The 18,620-nt window shown below is 40.1% G+C and overlaps 1 protein-coding gene across 1 annotated transcript in view; it reads right to left on the bottom strand.

Moving 5' to 3' along the window:
• LOC124857882 (myosin heavy chain, fast skeletal muscle-like) overlaps positions 1 to 17,982 on the bottom strand; it is a 61,969-nt gene extending 43,987 nt beyond the window's left edge. The window contains exon 1 of the mRNA XM_047349444.1: positions 17,549 to 17,982. Within this exon, the coding sequence (XP_047205400.1) occupies positions 17,549 to 17,982 (434 nt within the window). The remainder of the gene's footprint in view (positions 1 to 17,548) is intronic.
• Positions 17,983 to 18,620: the final 638 nt, after the last annotated feature.

The following is an 18,620-nucleotide window of genomic DNA, read 5'->3' on the forward strand; positions in this document are numbered from 1 at the left end:
TCGATGCAAGGTCTGAGTGTTCTGTCTTTCTTGGAGACAAAGAAAAATCCTGCCCCTAGTGCAGAAGAAGAAGGTCTGTTTATCCCTGCAGCCAAAGATTTGTTGATTATTTTTCTGCATGCTCTCTCTTTCTGGGTTAGAGATGTTGTACAACCTGCTGGAAGGGAGCGTATCTCTGGGGAAAAGGTCTATTGAACAGTCAAAACGTCGGTGTGGAGGTAGAGAGATGGCTCTGGGTTTACTAAACACCTCTCTTAAATGGTGTTACTCAGGTGGCATGTTAACTAAATCAGACGTCTTAACCTCCTCACAGCTTTTGAGGGGCGCTGGCGGCACATGAGCCATTTGTAGGCAGGAAGAATGACACTGGGCGCTCCTAGACTCCACCCGACCCTGAGCCCAGTTAAATTGAGGATTGTGGAGAGGGAAAAACATAAAGGGTTATTCTCTCAAGGTGATTTCCTGAAGTGATCAGCTCAATCTGTTCTGTCTTGTGAGTGACATGAGTAAGTGATTTACCGTCCAGGGCCGTTACTCCGATGGTGTAGGCAGAACCTGGGTGGGTAGATTTAGTTGATGAACTAGATTCTCATCGATGAGGTTCTGCTCACAGCCCGAATCCACCAGGGTTAAGCAGGGAAACGATTCATGATTCATAACAACAGAAGCTGGGAGGGATAAACGGAAGGATTACTCATCTAGGTTGCCCGCGAGGACTCCCGTTTTCATTGGTGGGCTCCCCCTTTTGGCCGGGAAGGGCAATGAGCTGCAAAATGACCGGCCTGGCCGCAGAAAAAGGCAGACTTGATTGTCCAGTTGCCATCATCTTTCTTCAGGGGTTAGTCTTGCTCTTCTCACCTGCATGGGCTCCTCAGGAGTCTGGGGTATTTGTCGCCTGGATGTTTCCGATGCTGGAGAAATCACTGAAACTGCTCCTAACAAACCCCGTTGGTTTCTCTCCCTTGCTCTCTCCATTAGTCTGTTATCTATCTTGATGGTTAATGAAATTAAGACCTGGGGAAGCAAGACATAAATCAACATTGTATTGCCTAAAATGCAATAACACAGCATGTCTTTAGTACACACTTGAACATTTGTTGCAAAGGATGCATCTACAGCTAAAATGAAATGTGCTTAATAGTAGATTTTTTTTTGCAGAATTTGAACCAGGTGAAGCTACAGCTATGTCACTTGAGTTCTGGATAGAACATACAACAAAAAATGTTTTTCATCTTAAATACAAAATGTATATATTGTTTGCCCAATTTTGGCTTAATTACTGCTCTGAGTGGGTTGTTCTTTCAGCAAACCAGATTTTAGAGTCTGTATACAGTTAATGATTATTCGATTACTAAATTAGTTGACGATTATTTCAATAATTGATTAATCACGAATAATCCGATTAACTGCTTCAGCCATAATCAGAATGAGTGAGACTGTTTCAGCTGCCTTGGGAGTGTAAAGTTCCCTTCACTCAGGATTAAAGCCGCACTACAATGTCAAATATCTTCCAGAGAATTAATGCCTCTTTTCAGGGTTTTAACAAGGTCTTCTGGTGCACAATATAGCATTCCTTTGGTCATTCATAAATCACAAGATGGAGATATCCTACACAGCTGAGACGTTTAAAAACAGAAGCCGTCAAGGGGTGTGGTGCATAATTGAGATGAGCGCTAAGCACAAAATCTTTGTCAAAAGTGACCAATACCATTTCTTTTCAAAACAATAATGGCAGACAACCTCAGTAGTGCTCTTGTAGTTGACCGAGCAAAATGCTTCAAATTTAAACGACATATTTTACTTTATTCCTCTTCTCAATGGAAACCTTTTCTGAGTCTTGTTCACATTTTTTAATCCTGATGCCAGATGGCCGCACAAACCATACGTCATTAGTACAATCACTCCCTGAACCCGCAAAGCCAGTTTGCTCCTTTACAAGTCAGCTGATGTGAGGCTGTGACTACCTCCCTTTAAAAAACTAAAAAAGCCGACTAACCTCTTTCCAACTTGCAGTATTTCACAAAACACAATGGTCTGTAAAAATGTACCTCAATCCTGCCTTGAAGTGTTTTGTAAAAGTAATTGGTAAAAAGCTTAGGACTGCTACAGTAATTACATCACTCTCTCATCACAAGGCAACCAAGTAACTACAAATCAACAGCAAGTGGCAATAATTGAAATGTCACACTCATGCATCTTGTACATAAGAAGCAGGACACTATGTGCTTGCTGCCAGAGTAGGGTTTATAGCAGTGGTTCCCAATGCTGCTCCTCAAGGCCCATGTCCTGCATGCTTTAGGTATCCCACACACCTGACTTAAATAACGAGGTAATTACCAGGCTGCAGCAGCACTTGATTGTGTTGGGACCCACGGCCATGGATTTCAACATTAAACTCCGGTACGGACTTTTCTGGAACTTTCAAAATAAAGTGCATTAACCTTCTTCCGGCACAGCCAGGAAACGGGATAACTGCGGACTTCCTGTGACGCCACTACCCGAATAAAAGCACAGCTGTTGCTACATCCGCCCTCTTCCACACGGCCATCCAGAGGGACCGGATAGGGGAGACAAAGCGCGCTGTCTCTTTGCTGGCAAACAGACATAAACTCTTCAACTGGATCCAAGGATGTCATACGATCATCGATCATATGCAAAGTTAAGTACGAATGAAATACTGTCTGTGTATCCGGTATTTTAATTCATGAACGGGGGTAATTAAGGTACAAGCATTGCTTGACTGTCTCTCCGAGCCCTGTAGGAGCAAACGGTGTTCGAGAGAAACCCCCTGCAAAGACGCGGTCTCCCAGTCTGGATGGAAGACAGCAGAGACGGCAGTGGACAGGACGGGCTGCACAGCTACAGCTCTGGAGCTAACCCTTTTGTTCAGAGCGAACGCACCTTCAACCCCCGGCGAAGCTACTGAGCTAACCACTTGTTGACTGTGGATACCTTCTTCAAACTGTGCCCTTGGACAGCGTTTCCTCACCACGGATCATGAGGTTAGGTGTTTTGGGCAGAGACAGATTTAGAATGAAATGATCTAAACGTTTTTCATTTTATGAAGTTTTGTTTGTGTTGAACTCAGCTATCTTAGTGCTAGCAGGCTATCTGCTCAGCTTTGTGTTCTGTGTTTGTGTGTTTTTAAAGTTAAGACAAACTTTATTTAAAGGGTGATTTTAAACAGAACATTGATCATAACGCGCCGTCCGCCTTTATGCATTTTAACCCTTCTATTAACCGAGGTATTTTAAAGGTATGTGTTTGTTTCTGGTGCTAAGCTATCCGCTTCTTTGTTAGCTCAACTGCTAACCGGTAACAACACGTGCTTGCTACTAAAGAGTATTTAACAGAAAGGTTGTTAGGTTTCAAGCTAGTGAATAATAGTCCCTGAACATCATTTACTAGTTGGTTCCAAGACTAACGTAACTTCACTTCCAGATTCTTCAAGATAATCCTTGGTTCTCAAACATAAACATTGCATGGTAATGTTGCATCACTCTTTTGGTCATGGTTTTCGACCATCTTTAATCAACTTGTTTATATTGTACATAGCCCATTAGTCTTCGTTATTCTTTAATTCTGCTTGGTAGTTTAGTTGGATTGTTTTAGCAGAGTAAAGAGTTTGTTGATTGAAATATGTTTGATTTTGAGTAGACTTTGTTTTGTTAATAAATTCTTGTATTTTAAGAAATTGTGTGAATTCATTCCATATATGTGCAGAGTTTATGCTGTTCATTAATGTCAGAGCTCATCTCACACCTTTCTATTTTGTCTTAATACCATCGCCTTACTGGGCTGGTATTCACAGGACAACCCTTAACAGACCAAAATATTATTTGATAAAATATTAAAATATTAATATGAAATATTAAATAATATTCTCAGATTAATAATCACAACAATTGCAGGCAAAGAATCATTTTAATCAGGTGTGCTGGAACAGAGACACAATTAAAACATGCCAGACAGGGGTCCCCAAGGACCAGGGTTGGGAACCACTGGCTTACAGTGAGGGAAAAGGACGCACTGCTCCAAATTGTGCCAAAGGAAAGAACTACTAAAACACAGACTTGGGAACATAATCATGATCACAGAAACACTTAAAACAAAATTCAAACACCCTCAAATCATGACAGAAGCAATGGATGAAAATGAGGACAAGCAGCTTATGCATATTGTTAGGTGAGGTGGGGGATCTGTGATTCTGTGGGGCCTGTTTATCTTTCTAAGGCCCTGTGGACTTTGTTGATGTGAATGGCATCATTAAATCTTTGAAATAACAGGACAGTTAAAAACATCTGGTGGCCTCTGCCAGAAAACTGAAAATGAGTTGTCAATGGATCTTTCAACACGATCTGATCCAAAACAGATGGTCAAACACAGAAGAGGTTAATCAGGCACAAAATCAACCTTCTTCCTAGGCCATCTGAATCCCCAGACCTGCATTCTATCGTGAACCCATGGGATGAGCTAAAGAGAAGAGCGTGTGACAAGTAGTCAATGTGATCTATAAGGTTTGTGCAAAAAGTAATGATTAAAGATACTTCTCCCAGTTTTGCAGCCTTATAAAATGTTGTAAGAGGAAACTAAATAGTGCCTTATTGGCATAAGGGGGCTGTACAAAGCATTACCAGCAGGGTGCCAATACATGTCCTACCAAGGATTTTGTTAAAACATTAATTTCTTATAATGGGATTTCATGGGAATTAAGTCTGACTGTATATCCAGGATATATAGGATGGTTTGTGCATCCTAGTGCAAATGTGATACCCCTCAGGGTAGCGATGTAATTGGATAGCCAAGAAGGCAAAGGTAAAAAACCTATTTGGTTAGTGGTAAGACGCAGTAGCAGCATGACTGCCATAATCAAAACACATTCACATTGGTGAAGATCCTGAAAATCATAGAGGGGCGTTAATCCATTGGGCAGGGGGCTCAGATTAAACCTTCATACTGTTTGTGTGGTTCACCTTTTGTGAATTTGTTTGATCTATTTTTGGCTATATGATTGCATTTTACCAGCCTCCTCTTAAACCTGCTCTGCATCTGGACTTAAACTTTTCCCTGAGTTGCACAGCATAGGCGCAGTATTTTAGATGAGGTAAAATTAAAAAGTATGAGGTAGTCTCAAGAAGAATAAGACTAGCGAGCTAAGCAGCCAAACAATTCAGGATCATTACGATAGACTATAGAGAAACCGGTGCAAGATCCAGAGGGTCAGAAGTTAAGCTGTAGAGGAGCACAGGACAAGATCTTTACTCATCAATCCTAGCTGTTTTCTTGAGCCTGCAGGGCTGTTGTCAGGATAGAATCTTGGTGGTTTTGTTTTACCAACTGACAGGTTATTAGTTATCATCATAAAAAGCTGCTGACCAGCTTGTTTTACATCCACAGTAAACTGCCTAAACTGTCACTTCTACATTGTTAAAGACTTTCTATACTTTACCATCACTTCTTATGTCTGTCACACTGAGCTACTGCTGTTATGGTTACTGCCTGTAATTTTGCTTGAATTCAATTTCTTTAAATGCTAGATTCTGAGTATTATTAAAAACTACTCACAATTACAACTGGCTTCTGTGAAAAACCAAAGCCATATATTTATTAACTGTTTATTTATTTACACTTCTTTCCCTGTTGACCACTTACACTTCCCTGTTGACCAGTGTTTACTAGGTAAAAAGCCAGCAATTTTCAAGTTCAGGTGCAGCGGCGTAGCACCTCCATATCTTTGCTGCTAGACTGTGACTGCTGGCAGAGTGCATCAAGCAGGCATAGTGGAATAGCAAGAGCAGCACTGTTTAATGGTGTGAAATGATCAAACAGAGCTGAAGAACAGGTGAGCGAACTTCAACAGCATTTATGTTGTTGATAATAAATATTAAGAGTGCTAACAGTTAAAAGACAAAGCCAGAAATACTTGTGGTGACATGAGGCATCCGGATATGCTGCAAACAGTTCAACAATACAAACCGATGGCATCATCAACTGCAACTGGGTTTTTTAATACACAAAGTATACAGCACCACTTAAAATAGCTGTGATGACTGTGTTAAGGTAAATGACAACAAAGAGATTGAGTGATAGAAAACAAGAAGTGTACAAATCTGGAACGTTTAAACAACATTTATGTGCTGTTTATACCTTCCTTAACTAACAAAGAATGTGTTATTTTCTCAGGTCAGGTGAAGACTCCAACAACAATTGAAGTATTGAAGTTTCGTCTTGTGGCCCCTTATCAGGGTCATTGGACCCTGATGAGGGCCACAGGCCCCGAAATGCGTTGGTCTGTTATTAAAGTTGTTTCCCAGTACTTCAAGTGTTGCTGGAGTCTTTACATCACCAGATTTTTGACCCTCTCCATTCACCTTGGGGGTCTGTGAAGTTTTGCCAGAAACTTTTGGATCTCTTCATTTTCTCAAGGACAACAAGCAGGTACTGGTACAGGAGCAAAGGGCAGCATTGTTCTCCAGCAATCCAAGATATGACAATGTTAAAGTAAAGTATCTAGTGTAAGACAATCAAAGAGAGGGAGGGTTCTGTAAATATTGAACCACATAGCAGAAATACTTTCTTCAAAATGTATAAAACATAGTTGTTTTTTTTTGGAGTATGGCAAGTGTGTGCCAAAGAATATAAATACATTTTCTTATGACAAAACAATAAAGAAAAGTGTAATATTTTCCAGAAATATATCGTGTTCATGACAAGGTCAAGACTCCATGTTACTGCAGTGGTTATTACTGTTTCCTTGGACAAAGAAGGTCCTGAGTCTGAATCCCAGGCTGGGGTCTTTCTGCTTGGAGTTTGCATGTTCCCCCTTGCATGCATGCTCCCACAATCGAAAGACAAGTTAGCTTAATTTGTCTCTTTACATTACCCTTAGGAGTGAGTGTGTGGTGCATGGTTGCTTGACTGCGATGGAGAGGCATTGCAGGGCAACACAGAGCAGGTGGACCCCACCTCTCATCAAATAAATGAACAGGCAATAAGCAAGTATAGACAAAAGACAGCTTCCTAAAAACAGAATAATATAAATGGGTTCTTTTGAATATCTTTTGAAAAGTGTTGGGATTATGAATCTGAGAATAATATTTAATATTTAATATTAATATTTTATCAAATAATATTGTGGTCTGTTAAGGGTTGTCCTGTGAATACCAGCCCAGTATGTTAAAGTAAAGTATCTTGTGTAAGTCAATGGTATTAGGTATTAGGACAAAATAGAAAGGTGTGAGACGAGCTCTGACATTATTGAACAGCAAAACTCTGCACATATATGGAATTAATTCACACAATTTCTTAAAATACAAGAATTTATTAACAAAAATAAGTCAACTTAAAGTCAAACATATTTCAATCAACAAACCCTTTACTATGCTAAAACAATCCAACTAAACTACCAAACAGAATTAAAGAATAACGAAGACTAATGGGCTATGTACAATATAAACAAGTTGATTAAAGATGATTGGAAATCATGACCAAAAGAGTGATACAACATTACCATGCAATGTTTATGTTTGAGAACCAAGGATTATCTTGGAGAATCTGGAAATGAAGTTAAGTTAGTCTTGGAACCAATTTAGGCAATAATCAGCAAATGTTTAGACAACCATTCACAATGCAAGATCAGATCAAATATTATTTTAATAAAATAATGTTTTAATTAATGATCTGCTGAATAAAACCAACCTTCTGGATGACCATTTCTTAACGGTGTCTAATTAGCTGCCTTTGTTTATTGAAATAATATTTGAAGAAATATTATGGGAATATTTTGGAAAGAGTCAAATCTTTCTGGAGAAATTGGGCTTAATGGTGTTTACTTAGTTATCAAATTTAGTAAAATGATGTTAGGGACACATTATTTACTGGACTGAAAATTAAACCTTTCTGGGTAAATACTATTTAGCAGCAAGCACATGTCCTTAGCTGTTAGCAGTTAAGCTAACAAAGAAGCTGCTAGCTTAGCACCAGATTCAAACACACACCTTTAAAAATACCGTTAATAGAAGGGTTAAAATGCATAAGCGCAAACGACGCGTTAAGATCAGTCTTCTGTTTAAATTTACCCTTTAATAAAGTTTGTCTTAACTTTAAAAACACACAAAGAACACAACCTGAGCACGTGTGCTGCAGATAGTCTGCTAGCACCAAGATAGCTGAGTTCAACACAAACAAAACCAAACTTCATAAAATGAAAAACGTTTAGATCATTTCAATCTAAATAACTTCTATGTTATTCCGCTCTGCCCAAACATAATCTCGTATGAACTGTGCTGAGGAAAAGCTGTCCGGGCGACGATGAAGTTTGAAGAGAGCTCTGTGAACAAAGTGTTAGCTTCCATCTAACCTCCATGGCTGGGTCCCAATAAAAGGAATAGATTCAATTCAATTCAATTTTATTTATATAGCGCCAATTCACAACACATGTCATCTCAAGGCACTTCACAAAAGTCAGGTACATACATTCCAATTAATCCTAACCATTGAACAGTGCAGTCAGATGTAGTTATGTAATCAAATTGGATAAAAAGTTTTTCTATCTAAGGAAACCCAGCAGATTGCATCGAGTCAGTGACTTGCAGCATTCACTCCTCCTGGATGAGCATGTAGTGACAGTGGACAGTCACTGGCGTTGACTTTGAAGCAATCCCTCATACTGAGCAAGCATGTAGCGACACAAAAGGAACACAGAAGCACTGATCCAGGAGCACTTTCTCTGGGAAGGAAAAGCAAATGTTAATGGATGTAGCTCCTTTAGTCGTTTCATCTAGAAAGAAAGAACAGATAAACTTTGAGCCAGTTTTCAAGGTTAGAGTCTGAAAGAGAGCACATATAATTAGTTACAGTAAAAGCTCAGTCAGTAGCCATGTGTAGGAGAGAGACAGGCTTAAACACTGAAAGACAGGGCCATGTGGATCATCGGAAGAGGGTGAGCATGTCATAGTGCGGTTGTTTGCTGGACCAAAGGCAGACAAGCACGGAGAAAAGCAGAGTGTGTTTGAAACTCCTTCTTTAATTTAAAGAGTCCACTTACATACAGGGGTTGGACAATGAAACTGAAACACGTGTCATTTTAGTGTGGGATGTTTCATGGCTAAACTGGACCAGCCTGGTAGCCAGTCTTCATTGATTGCACATTGCACCAGTAAGAGCAGAGTGTGAAGGTTCAATTAGCAGGGTATGAGCAAAGTTTTGCTCAAAATATTGAAATGCACACAACATTATGGGTGACATACCAGAGTTCAAAAGAGGACAAATTGTTGGTGCACGTCTTCCTGGCGCATCTGTGACCAAGACAGCAAGTATCCAGGGTAGTGTCAGCATACCACTAAGAAGGACGAACCACACCCAACAGGATTAACTGTGGACGCAAGAGGAAGTTGTCTGAAAGGGATGTTCGGGTGCTAACCCGGATTGTATCCAAAAAATATAAAACCACGGCTGCCCAAATCATGGCAGAATTAAATGTGCACCTCAACTCTCCTGTTTCCACCAGAACTGTCCGTCTGGAGCTCCACAGGGTCAATATACACGGCCGGGCTGCTATGGCCAAACCTTTGGTCACTCATGCCAATGCCAAACGTCGGTTTCAATGGTGCAAGGAGCGCAAATCTTGGGCTGTGGACAATGTGAAACATGTATTGTTCTCTGATGAGTCCACCTTTACTGTTTTCCCCACATCCGGGAGAGTTACGGTGTGGAGAAGCCCCAAAGAAGCGTACCAACCCAGACTGCTGCATGCCCAGAGTGAAGCATGGGGGTGGATCAGTGATGGTTTGGGCTGCCAAATCATGGCATTCCCTTGGCCCAATACTTGTGCTAGATGGGCGCGTCACTGCCAAGGACTGCCGAACGATCTTGAGGACCATGTGCATCCAATGGTTCAAACATTGTATCCTGAAGGCGGTGCCATGTATCAGGATGACAATGCACCAATACACACAGCAAGACTGGTGAAAGATTGGTTTGATGAACATGAAAGTGAAGTTGAACATCTCCCATGGCCTGCACAGTCACCAGATCTAAATATTATTGAACCACTTTGGGGTGTTTTGGAGGAGCGAGTCAGGAAACGTTTTCCTCCACCAGTATCACGTAGTGACCTGGCCACTATCCTGCAAGAAGAATGGCTTAAAATCCCTCTGACCACTGTGCAGGACTTGTATATGTCATTCCCAAGACGAATTGATGCTGTATTGGCTGCAAAGGAGGCCCTACACCATACTAATAAATTATTGTGGTATAAAACCAGGTGTTTCAATTTCATTGTCCAACCCCTCTACATGCGAGGCGCAGGGTGACAAGCTAATCCTGTTACAGGGTATCTCAAAAACCTAACAAAACAGGATCCGGAGCAAGGACAAAATCCAAAAAGACATCACGACACCACACGGAACAAAGGACAAAGACGGACTTAAATACAGACGAAGATGACATGAAACAATAGAGCAGGTAATCAGGGAAAACAAAACTAAACCATGGGAGAAGGGACTAATTAACAAACTCAGAGAAACAGACCTAAGCAAACTATAACAACCTAAGATATAAGAACCTGACAAATAAGAATTAACAAAAGAAGCCATAAGGAAACCCTAACTGCAAAAATAAACAAAGCCAAACAAACACTGACTGAAACTAACTGGGAAGGGAGCAGAGAAAGCGAAGACTCAAATAAGTGGAACAAAGTATAGTGACAAACAATAACTACAAGCTAACCCATAGAAGGAACTGAAACAATAAAAAACAACATGGGGACTAAACTAGGGATAAGGCTGGGAGGAACAACAAACATAAAGGGAGACAAACACTGAGTAAATAACTGAAGGGGAAACTAATGACAAGAGGAGTAACAGGGAAAATAAACTAATAAACTAGAAGAGTGCAGCAATAACAAATAATCTTACCATAAACAAACACAGAGACACTAAATGGGAACTAAACTAGAGAACCCAAGGAAGCAAGAGAACCGTAATAATAAAAATAATAATAATAATAATAATGATACCATTTTAGGTAATAAATAAATGAGAAAGCAACCACCAAGGGAACTATGGGCAAGGGGAGAAAGAACTACAAACACTAGGAGGCAGGAGAGAGAACAAAACTATCAAGAAACAGAAGGACTAAACAAACTACTAAACCCAAAGGTTTAGTAAATAAAAACACCTAGCGGAAAAGTAAACAAACACAAAACCACATCAAAGTCCAGAATGGCAGATCCTGACAGAGCATTAAGTTGTTGCCTGCAGAAGCTTGGATGATGCCCCCCTCCAGAAAGGTGTCACAGATAGACACAGAGTCAGGCCAGGTGTAGATCCAAAGGTTCCAGCTCCCTTTAAAGAGTTGTAAATCCCATCTCTTTAAAATTTGCAGGGCCACTCATCTATGATAGATCCAAATGTAGAGTAATTAAAAATTAACTAAATATAATTAGTAGCATTACTTTAAAGAAGCACTACAATTATTTTTATACTGTAGAGTCACTTGTAATTGTAACCACTTCCATTTTAAAGTAACTTATCCAGCCTTGCTCAAATTAGAGACAGTCTCAGGGTAAATAGAGTCAAATGTAAAAACAGAAATACATATTTACACTCAAAGATATAAACTTTTCTCATTTTTACTTGCATTAGTTGTCTCAAGCTTTTTCAATATTTCTCAATAGGTTTTGTGGACATTAACACCTTTTTATAAATAAAAAGACATCTTTGCAACGTACTTCACCCTATCACCCTGGAAGCCCCCTTACAATAATTACACAGCTCAAAAAGATAAAGGGGACACTCAAATAACACATCCTAGATCTGAATGAATGAAATATTCTCATTGAATACTTTGTTCTGTACAAAGTTGAATGTGCTGACAACAAAATCACACAAAAATCATCAATGGAAATCAAATTTATTAACCAATGTAGGCCTGGATTTGGAGTCACACACAAAATTAAAGTGGAAAAACACACTACAGGCTGGTCCAACTTTGATGTAATGTCCTTAAAACAAGTCAAAATGAGGCTCAGTATCATCTCGGTACCTAATGGCAGTCAGGCTACCTCTGGCGAGCACATGGAGGGCCGTGTGTCCCTCCAAAGAAATACCACCCCACACCATTACTGACCCACTGCCAAACCGGTCATGCTGAAGGATGTTGCAGGCAGCAGATTGCTCTCCACGGTGTCTCCAGACTCTGTCACGTCTGTCACATGTGCTCAGTGTGAACCTGCTTTCATCTGTGAAGAGCACAGGGCGCCAGTGGCGAATTTGCCAATCCTGGTGTTCTCTGGCAAATGCCAAGCGTCCTGCACGGTGTTGGGCTGTGAGCACAACCCCCATTTGTGGACCTCAGGCCCTCATACCATCCTCATGGAGTCGGTTTCTAACCGTTTGTGCAGACACATGCACATTTGTGGCCCGCTGGAGGTCATTTTGCAGGGCTCTGGCAGTGCTCCTCCTGTTCCTCCTTGCACAAAGGTGGAGGTAGCGGTCCTGCTGCTGGGTTGTTGCCCTCCTATGGCCTCCTCCACGTCTCCTTATGTACTGGTCTGTCTCCTGGTAGCGCCTCCAAGCTCTGGACACTACACTGACAGACACAACAAACCTTCTTGCCACAGCTCGCATTGATGTGCCATCCTGGATGAGCTGCACTACCTGAGCCACTTGAAAGCACCACCAACATTCAAAAGTGACCAAAACATCAGCCAGAAAGCATAAGTTCTGAGAAGTGGTCTGTGGTCCCCACCTGCAGAACCACTCCTTTATTGAGTGTGTCTTGCTAATCGCCAAAGATTTCCCCCTGTTGTTTATTCCATTTGCTAGACAGCATGTGAAATTAATTGTCAATCTGTGTTGCTTCCTAAGTGGACAGTTTGATTTCATAGAAGTTTGATTTACTTGGAGTTATATTGTGTTGTTTAAGTGTTACCTTCATTTTTTTGAGCAGTGTGACATTCCTTAAAACCAGGAAAACTCTGTAATAATTTATATGTGATCTCTATTTGTTAATTTTTCATTTCAATTTTTAAATAAATAAATAAACTTCCCAAACTATCTTGAAGGGTTTAAAGTAGACTACTTCTCTTCCATTTTTCTGATACCTGAATAAAGAAATTTAATATTAAATTAAATACCAAAAATCATTCATAATTTACAACCAAAGAACAGATTTGATCAATTCTCTGAGATACATACTCCAAACGGGTTGTATATTATTTTGGAAGGTGAACCATGTTAGCGCTGATTGTCATTAGACTGCGTGTAGTTCTTATTTCTGTTTTTTTTCTATGTTAAAAATCTTATAACATGCATAAACATGCATGAGATGTTTTATACTTTATATTTTCTTTTCTCTTCTAGTTGGCAAAACATTGTGATTTCATGAGTAAAGATAAAAAAAACAACATTTATTTTCATAGAAACACTCAAGAGAATACAAGACCAATAGACAAAAACTACTTTTGTATGAGGTCATATATTTAGCAATTTTTTTGTTTTGTTCTTCAGATTACTTGTATATTATTTTGTCTTAATCCCTTTATTCATCTTGCATTTTCAGGAAATCAGAGGATTTTGTCTGATAACATAGATTCACTTGCAAAGGATTACTGTCCTCTCTTTGACTAACTGAGGCCAGGTGCTGCTCACATTCTGCATGCTAAATCACCTTAGACACTATCTGACTCACAGATCACACAGATACAATGATGTAAGCCTCCACAATCCCTCATGTCCCAAATTTATTATTACAGCTCTCTTCGTCAGTCTTTGCTAATCTCCTGGAGCTTCTGTCTGCAGGCCTGTTGAGGACTCCAGAGGTCGCCCTGCGGGCTCTCAGCTCTTGAATCACTGAACTAAAAGCTCTTAAGGCCTGCGTCCTCTCCTGTCTATCTACCGAATACATCCTCCTTTAACTCATATGTCAGGGTAAAACCTCTGAGGAAATGTTGCTCCTGTTTAGGTTAAGATCATTAAAGTTTGAAATATATCTGAGAGCAGAATCATCTAGTCAGAACATTGTGATTAATTTGTGCTCATTTCCCTGCTGCTCCATGGAGAAGTCATTAGGCCACATTCTTGTCACATTGGATTTACTGCAAATATGAGCTATCAACTGCAAAAGCAATATACAGACGTCCGCTGGCTTCATTTTTCATGTATGTGCATATTAGAGTCACAGGATCATTAAACATACGAACCAAACTCATGCAATATTGTAGATGAGTCAGATTTGAGATTGCTCGATAAATATTTCATAGACAGTTAATTAAATATGTTTGCTGTCAGTCAGAAACTTTTATGCATCTAGTTTGATAAAGGAGAGCAAAGAGTTTTAATGTTTACTGTAAAATCATATTTTTAACCAATTCTTTTTTTATTTTGTGTTTCCTTTCAGATGCTCTCATGATTGCTTCGATAGAAGCCTTACATTTCAGAAAAAATAAAATAAAAACAGAAGAAAACATTTATTAAGTCAGATGAAAATCTTATTACCATATCTCAATTGTATGTCTCTCTTATGAACTTGCATGCAGAGAGACACATTTAAAAAGCTAATTCTCATAGCGAAATAGTACAAAATATTTTTTCATAAATAGCAATACTGACAAAATGTTGAGACTTTAGCACTAAAACAGGAAAACAGATTTAAAAATAAAACAGCTGAAATCTCCTCTTACTGTTGCTGTATATTTACTAGCCAGCCTTAGTTGTGCAGTATAGCAATCTGTTACAGGAAGTTAGAAAAGTAACAGCAAAATCTCATGAGTCATTGTTTTAACCCACTGAGCAATAGGTCTGATTTCAACATTGAGGCTACAGATATATTATACCTCATTCTGACAGGATTCAATATAAGGTCTGTATATAACTTTGATTAAGACTTAAATATTTCATGATTTATAGAAGTGTTGCTTAGGAATTTATATTTGTTTTTGTGAGAGGAATAAATTAACATATAAGAGGAAAAACTGCTTGGTCTAAATGTGGTTTAAACGTAGACAAAATATCCACATATAAATCAGCGTTACATGTAGATTTAAGATTAACTCACGTCTAAATTAGGTGTATGTGTGGCCCCAATGTTGATATCTGGTTAATATTTCAGTGGGTTGGAAATAAGGTTTCCAACCTTGGTATCCCTGGTCTAGAAATCCAGTATGGCCACTGCACATATAAAGGGTAAGGATAAATGCTGTCATGAAAATAAAATTTTGTTTGCACTTGAACTGTTTGTATCTCAGAAAATCAGTCACCAACATATGACCATGCAAGTTCTGTTCATTAATATGTTGATATTGTTTTTATACATAAAATGCTGAGAAATCCATTATAGGCTTTAATTGCTAAGAGTAGCCAGGTCACTGCTCACTGAGTAGTGGACCTGATTTTAACGTTGACACCAAATGTTAATCAAATTTAGACATGATTCAATGTCTTCTTCTATTCATAGACATGATTTATGCCTATTCATTTTGTTTAGGCCTATACCAAGTAAGGCTACCTGGTCTAAAAGTGTTCCAAACTCCACGGAAATACTGTAAAGCTCCACAAAAATACTGTAAATCATGCAGAAATGCTTGATTTCTGAATGGCTTCATCTGATTAAGCATGTTAGTGTTGAGTATTATAAACTAATTTAACCCTTTTTGTAAATTGAAATAATCAAGGCAATAAGAAAATACTCTGTATTTTTGTTTGACAGTAAATAATAGTAAATATATTAAGCAATGGTAAATATGATGACATACTTGCACATTTATAATTAAAGTTTGTTTTTCCCGCACGTAAGGGTGAAACAAAGGGGAGCTCAAAATCTCAGGCATACAGAGCGAGTTATCAGAATGGTTTTGAGTCTGCAGGAACATGTTGTTGCTTATGTTGTCATTGATGGCTGAGGAGGACCCAAACCAGGTAGAAGGCAGATAAGACATATTTTATTTATTTAATCACTGAAGGTTTATGACTGCTAAAGAGTGGAAAAACAAAAAAGTGATAACTGGGAAGACAAGAGTTGGATAACAGGTGGAATCTGACAGTAAATTAACACAAACCAGAAATTTAAATACTGGGAGAAGTGAGTTCTGGATGTGAAATAGCTGTGAGGGGAACATGAGCCATGGCAGCAGGATTATTGTGGGGAATGAAGTAAACACTATAGATAAAGGCCACTGAAAATAACTAAACAGAGAAAAACACATGGATGAATACAACAATAAACAGGACATGTCTGAAGACGTAACCACAAGAGTTCATTAGAAAACACTAAAACAAAATTACAAAAGTGGCAAAACAGATGTTTCTGGTTCTTTGTCCACCTCAAAGAACCATAAAGAGTGGCTCAAGCAGAAAAATACATTTCTGAAAACGATTTTATATGGTCAAACAAGGCACTCACTTTTCAGTTCAATAGAAAAGAAAACAGTAACAACTAAAACATGTCGCAAGCTTGCATTTGTGTTCAGGTGGCTACAATACAACCTGTTAAAGGTGGATGGTCTATGAAGTGCAGCCTGGGAGGTGAAAAGACAGCAGCCACCTCACATAGTCCAGAAATGTCACACCTCTGCACTGCTGCTAGAGAGGAAACAAACAGCACACATAGCAGCTTTAGACTGTTCACTTGTCTGTGGTCACAGTTTCAGTGAGACAGTCAACACAAAGAAAAAGCCATGAGATGTATGAGACTTTGTTGACCAATGAGGGGAAAGAAAATAATCAGGTCAGTAAACAACAGTAACAAAAATGATGAACAAAATCAAAGGGAGAAAGATATCGATCTTGAACATAAAAAGTGCTGCTCAGGGCTTTTCTGCTGATTCGTCAATATTCACAACTGTAGCTCTTAGTATTTCATCACGCTGTGATTAGTCTATCCCCCAACTCTGCTACGAATCAGAAAAAGGCAGACCCAAGATTCAGCCAGACACAGAACTGAAAGTTTAAAAGGTTTATTCAGCCACAGGAAAACGTCACACAGGTAACACTCCTCACAGCTTCCAGGAATCACTGCTTTTGTCTTGAGTGGAACCTGAAACCCAGAGGGGAAACCTCAGTGGGTGGCAGGCGGTGATCTCCACAGCACAGGTAAGAAGTGACTCCAGGCTGAATAATCTGAGGGCTAGGCTGGCTCAATAATCCAAGGACAGAAACATGGTCAACGATCGGAACAAGAGGCGTCAGGCAAGGGGCAGGCAGAGGCATAAACCAGATGCAGGAAACAAGGTCGACAACTAAAATCCAAGTCGGGGCTCCATGAAGGGCTTGACCTGAGAAACATGGAACGAGGGGTGAATCCTCATAGAGTTGGGTAATCTCAGCCGTACAGCGACAGGTTGAAGATCTTGGAAATTGGGAAAGGTCCAACAAATTGGGGTGCCAACTTCCGGGATTCTACCCTTAATGGGAGGTCCTTGGCGGAGAGCCAAACTTTCTGCCCCACCTGGTACTTAGGGGCAGGGGTCCGTCTCCGGTTGGCCGTTCTTGACTGAATCAGTGACATTGTAATCATCGACCTCCTGGCCTTTCTCCATATTCTTTGGCACCTTAGGGCATCGTTCCTGCTCCTGACCTCATTCTCTGCAGTTTTCTTACCCTTCTCCTGTTCATGAATTGTCTTTCCTGTTTCACTAATATGCTCAGTCAAATCACTTATTTCCTTTTGCAGGTTCTTGTTCTCCCTCTTCAGGGTCTCCAGGTGGCCCAGAGCTTCTTCATAGGAGTTTTTCATTTTGAACATCTCTGTGTTCAAAGCACGCGCCTCCTTCAGAGCTCCTTCCAGCTCGACCTGACTCTCTTCATACTTCTGCTTCCACTCTGCAAGAACCTTGTCAAAGTTCCTCTGCTTGGTCTTCTCCAGAGAGGCACATTTCACATTCACGGCCTTGATGGACTCTTCCGCATCCTGAAAATGCTGGGCAAGCTTTTTCTTGGCCTCCTCGAGCTCCTCAGTGCGCTGAATGGCATCAGTTTCATACATGGTTCTTCACTGAGCCACCTTGCTGTTAGCCTTGGACATAGCACGCTGCAGCTCAGCTTTGGCCTCCTGCTCCTCCTCATTCTGCTCTCTGAGCAGATCACAGTCATGACGAGCCGAATGAATAGCATGAGCCAGAGCGTTCTTGGCCTTAATCTTATTAAATACTTCCTTTAGATCATGGTGTTCTTGAGGTACCTTGGATAAATCTGGATAGGTCTCCTCAACCTCATTCTCCACAATGACCTCTGTAGCAGCAGAGAAAAGGCAGTCAGCGGAACATGACTCAGACCAACCCAGAACTTCTTTTCTCTTCCAGTCAATGTGAGGGTTGTGTTTCTGCAACCAGGAGGCCCCTAGGACAACAGGAAGTTCAGGTGAATTTATGATCATGAAGGTTACATTCTCTTCATGTGGAACTTGAAACCCAGAGGGGAAACCTCAGTAGGCAGCAGGCGGTGATCTCCACAGCACAGGTAAGAAGTGACTCCAGGCTGAATAATCCGAGGGCTAGGCTGGCTCAATAATCCAAGGACAGAAACAGGGTCAACGATCGGAACAAGAGGCGTCAGGCAAGGGGCAGGCAGAGGCATAAACCAGATGCAGGAAACAAGGTCGACAACCAAAATCCAAATAGTCCG

The sequence above is a fragment of the Girardinichthys multiradiatus genome, chromosome 2 (assembly GCF_021462225.1).
Source record: "Girardinichthys multiradiatus isolate DD_20200921_A chromosome 2, DD_fGirMul_XY1, whole genome shotgun sequence".
NCBI classification, from domain to species: domain Eukaryota; kingdom Metazoa; phylum Chordata; class Actinopteri; order Cyprinodontiformes; family Goodeidae; genus Girardinichthys; species Girardinichthys multiradiatus.